The 4765-nt window shown below is 46.8% G+C and overlaps 1 protein-coding gene across 4 annotated transcripts in view; it reads left to right on the forward strand.

Moving 5' to 3' along the window:
- Positions 1-4415, forward strand: part of LOC125718389 (complement C1q tumor necrosis factor-related protein 1-like) — a 5882-nt gene extending 1467 nt beyond the window's left edge. For 2 of the 4 annotated variants that reach the window (XM_048992223.1, XM_048992226.1), the window contains exons 2-3: positions 93-284; positions 856-4415. In XM_048992223.1, coding sequence (XP_048848180.1) covers positions 93-284; positions 856-1400 — 737 coding nt within the window. In that variant the 3' untranslated portion in view covers positions 1401-4415. The remainder of the gene's footprint in view (positions 1-92; positions 285-855) is intronic. The other 2 variants (XM_048992224.1, XM_048992225.1) reach the window with 1 other exon arrangement.
- The last annotated feature ends 350 nt before the right edge of the window (positions 4416-4765 follow it).

Below are 4765 nucleotides of genomic sequence, written 5' to 3' on the forward strand. Positions count from 1 at the left end.
ATACTAGACAGTTAGTGAAGGAAGGATGCATAACTAGTACGGTACAGATCATATCACTCAGGTGACAGTTACACAATACTCCTATTGGCCAGCAGGTGTCACTATGTTTGGCCATTTCCTGTTGCTCTTCCCCCTGGTGGCATCTGTGCCACCACCCTCTGGTGCCCCCCTGAGACAATGTCATCACTGCTGTGACCACCTGGAATCAACAGGGGGCGCTCCTCCAACGGGTCTGAACCAAATGCCTGAAGTGAGGACCTACATCAACATGACCATCCTCAAAGGTACCTTCTCCGCCACGTCACTCATGTTAGCTTAATGCTTATGCTTAACATTTGCTTGTTTCAAAGGTCTTACATCAGTTACAGTATTAACAGTAAATTCCATGTCCAGAAGGGTGCAGGCAGCCTGGGGTCCAAGCAGTGTCAGGTTCAAAGGTATTTCAGTGGAAACACACTTTAGGTTGGAACCTTCAGCGTTTTGCGACCTACAGGCTTAGGATATATGAACCCTGCGTCTACTTTCCAAAACAGCTCAGTTTTTTTTGACTGTCGGCTCTCGATAACTTAATTCTATTCAGCCTTCTGGCCAAATGAGTCATTTAAGAGCTTGTTTTCATTCTTTCATAGTTTCCTACTGAATTGCACTTGGAAGGTTCTGGAAGTCCACTGCGGCCGCTCTCTGCACATGAGCCTGGCACGGAACTTGCCTATGTGGCAAAAACCACGAATGTCGTTTAGCATGCGATCCCCCTAGACGCAGCTGTCAGAGCAGAGCTTTGAGACAGACCCCGGAAGCGGCATCCGCGCGTTACCGCATCCATGAGTAATCCCTTTTTTTCCCGCCTTCAAACAGGGGACAAAGGGGACCGAGGAGATAGGGGAACACCTGGGAAAGCTGGTCTCACAGGGCCACCGGGCTCCCGAGGTCCTGCAGGTTCTAAGGGGAGCAAAGGTCAGGCTGGTGCCCCTGGAGATGCCTGCAAAACCCAATACTCTGCCTTTTCCGTGGGCAGGCAGAAGGCCCTGCATAGCATGGACTACTACCAAGCTCTGGTCTTTGACACGGTCTTCGTCAACCTCGATGAGCACTTCAACATGTTCAAGGGCAAGTTCTACTGTTACGTGCCCGGGATCTACTTCTTCAATCTCAACATCCACACCTGGAACTTCAAGGAAACCTACTTGCACCTGATGCACAACGAGCAGGCCAAAGTGATCGTGTACGCGCAGCCGAGCGACCGCAGCATCATGCAGAGCCAGAGCGTCATGCTGCCGCTGGAGCAGAACGACGAGGTGTGGGTGCGGCTTTACAAGCGCGAGAGGGAGAACGCCGTCTACAGCGACGACGTGGACATCTACATCACCTTCAACGGCCACCTCGTCAAGCCCACTCAATGAAAGCCTGCGGACCAACCAAGCCGAGAGCAGGACTTCCTCAGAAGTTTAATACGGAATAGCCTGCTATTATTACCAGTCTTATTACCAGTCTAAAGGCTTAACTGGACTTTTCGCTGTTTCCACAAGTGTACTTGATGACTTTTGGACATAGCTGGGATGGACGTAGTTATCAACTTAGCAATATAACTGGATAAAGGCCTCGCAGCTTCCCTCAGACATACATTACCTTGTTCAGGTGTCTTGATACATTCATTGGCCTGCTGGCCGCTTGTGTGCGAGACCAAGCATTAAGCTTGATCGTGCTGGAGACCTCAGGACTCTGCAGCCGCCTCGCCTTTGATTCTTTGGTGCTCAATTTCTGCCGGACTCCGAGTCTGGCTGAAATCTCGGTCGGTGCTTTAACTCTGCAGACGGGTTCCTCAAAGGACTGAGCGGAAGAACGGTGCTTTTGGAAAAGGATCAAGTGCTGGCGATACAATCAGACATTCCAAAAACCCAGTGGTCTCATGGCAGCTGGTGGGAGTCACACGGGAGGCAGAGCTGCAGATGCATCACCGTAAAACTGCTGCTGTCTTTCAAGAAAGCGTCTATTACATTGTAATTCATGGCCTGGTGCCTTGCCACCAAAGATATACAATCATGAGGAACAGGATTTTGCATGGTGTTCCTCATTAGCCATCGATGTTCCAGTAGCCTCAAGGCATGCGAGGGCCTCTGAAGTCAGATTCATAATCTCAACATGTTGGCATCCTGTCCTCCACTAGGTCTGCAAACAGGCAGGAAGATTAAAGGCCCTCAAATTCTTAGCAGTGATTAGAAAAGGAGCCATTGGCTGAAATACGCATGGTTTCAATTATTGTCTTCCAGGGTTGTTTAATTACACTGACAGTCTTTGAGTGTGCAAGGTCTTGATGAGCGAAAGGCCAGCGAAGCACATATATCAGACTTTAACTTACTGTCATCCCTGTTAGCTTAAGTGTTGCATTAGGCTGCTTATACAAACCGGCTTCTTTAGAATCACGGATGTCAAGCTCCAGTCCTGGGGGGCCAGAGCCCTGCACATTTTGGGGTTTCCCCTCATTTAATACACCTGATTCAACTGCTTGTGCTAATTACCACGAGGAGGATCCCTTTGGATGGAAAATGGTGCTAAGTGCTATGTGACTACGCTGTTAAGTGTGACTACTTGAGAAAAGAGAAATAAGTTTAAGAGTCAAGGAGGCAGTCTGTAGGTGGATTTTGAGAGAAACAGGGGGTTATTCCGACATAAAGGTATTCAGTCTGCAACTAAGACCATTCATCTGGATAAAACAACTATTGTACAGTGTATTTGATATGGATATACACTCAATGGCCACTTTATTAGGGACACCTAGGTAGCACTGGGTAGGACCCAATTCATTAGAAGCCTTTAATATTAGATCAGTACGTTTCCATCCAGGGAAAAACATGTATCTAGTACTTGTTAAGAACCACTTTTGCCTGCAGAACCACTTCAGCATAGATCCGTTGTACATTCAGAGCAGCAACTCTGCACACCACTCAGCTCTTAGTCTTGCATTTCTGTTCAGTGTAACAAGCATAGCCCTTCACCGCTGCCCATGTTCTGTTCATCGCATCATCCTCTGTGAACTCAGGCCGTTTGGGTTAAACAAGCAGGTCTGCTTAATAAACTGATCACTGAGTGTATATCTGCTGCCCTGTTCAGAAGTAGCAGCCATGCCAGCAGTATTAAATACAAAGATCACTTGTTGATATTAGGGGAAGCATTGGCAAAGGCACCGGTGGGCCAGTAAGTCGGTCAGCACCAAGCTCATAAAATTCAAAATGGATTCTGGGGAGAGTACTGGCCCATATCTATGGAAGGAGGTGGGTTGCTGATTGAGGGCACTTAACTGAGTTAATAAGACAAGAACGGACTGACTTATGCTGGTCGTATTCAACATCTCTCCGTGTGAGGACGATTAAACAGACTTGACAACAGACAGGTGCTAAAATAATGTTTTTTTTTTATTTTTCATTATTTAATCAATTTATCGATTTGCTTGCTACGCATATAACCTTCAACAGTGTGCATATTAAACGCTCTGCAGTTGTAAGGTTGAGTGTGGAGCTTATTTTTAGAAGTGTGTGTGTGCTGTGTTAAGAAGCTGACATTGATTGACGAGAAAACCTCTTTAGGGTAAAAATAAACACACAGTGAGGCTCAGATGAGGCGCCCACAGCAACGTAAGCGCATCTCACTATGGTTTCCGGGCCTTAGCATTACCGCTAATGACAGGGCAGTGGACTTTGGCTCCACCCCACCACACCCAGAGAATAGCAGTGAACCCAAGTGAGGTCTTCATGTCTCGGTCTTTGTCCAGTTTACAGCAGTTTGTTTACTTCACCAACGCTTTCCTGGCTTGTGTTTGTAGCTACATTGTGTATTTGACAGCGCATAAGGGCCAGAAGCATAAGATTATGTTAAAAATTAGGGTGTTTACATTCCAGGGACCACAGTGGAATGTTACTTCTGAAAAATAAGTCTTGCGGTGTATGGTTAGATACACCCACTGAAGGAATCCGTCCCATTAAACACAACGATCACCAATGACCAAAACAATGGAGACGCCTCCCCCAACAGTAAATGAACGGAAAAATGCTAATCACTAAGGAATACAATCATTTTGTCTCCAAGAGTCTGTCACTCCTGCCAAGACACACAAAATAAAACATTCCTCTCCACAAGGTCTGGATTTGTTGGTATGACAGCGTTTTGCTTGGATGTGAACCGAGTTTTGGTGTAATTCATCCAGCTCCACTACAAAGGTAGAATAAACACCAAGGTTCAAATTATGGGGGAGCTCAGGGGAACCCCCCCCCCTCCACCCACCCTGAAAAGGACTCGAGCTCCCTTGCATGCCTACTCTGAGACCTTTAGGGGGAGCTCTATAAAATTGTCCACTTTTGCGTTATAGGTTATATTTTATTTTCCGTACATTAAGGCTCCTGGAATAAAAATAATAGTATAAATATGTCAATGTTGTGTATTTATTCATTCATTACATTCCATTTCCCGAACATTTGTCTCCATTAATTAACACAATTCTGTGTCTATTCCTGCTATGGCCATTCGTGCGTGGCGGCGCTGCACTCCACGTTCTACATTTACGTAGCCACCTGAACTCCTCATCATTGCGTAAGCGCGGCGCTTGAATGGAAGGCAAACAGGTCAAATCAGGTCAGGTTGGGGAGGATGCACGGGTACAGCGCGCTGCTGCACCCACCGCACGGCGAGACAGCTGGGAATCCTAGTTAGTGAGCCCCAAAGCCGACACGCCTGGTTTATATTAAACCTGTGTTAACTGATGAAAGAAAGCTAT

Source organism: Brienomyrus brachyistius, chromosome 22 (assembly GCF_023856365.1).
Source record: "Brienomyrus brachyistius isolate T26 chromosome 22, BBRACH_0.4, whole genome shotgun sequence".
NCBI lineage: Eukaryota > Metazoa > Chordata > Actinopteri > Osteoglossiformes > Mormyridae > Brienomyrus > Brienomyrus brachyistius.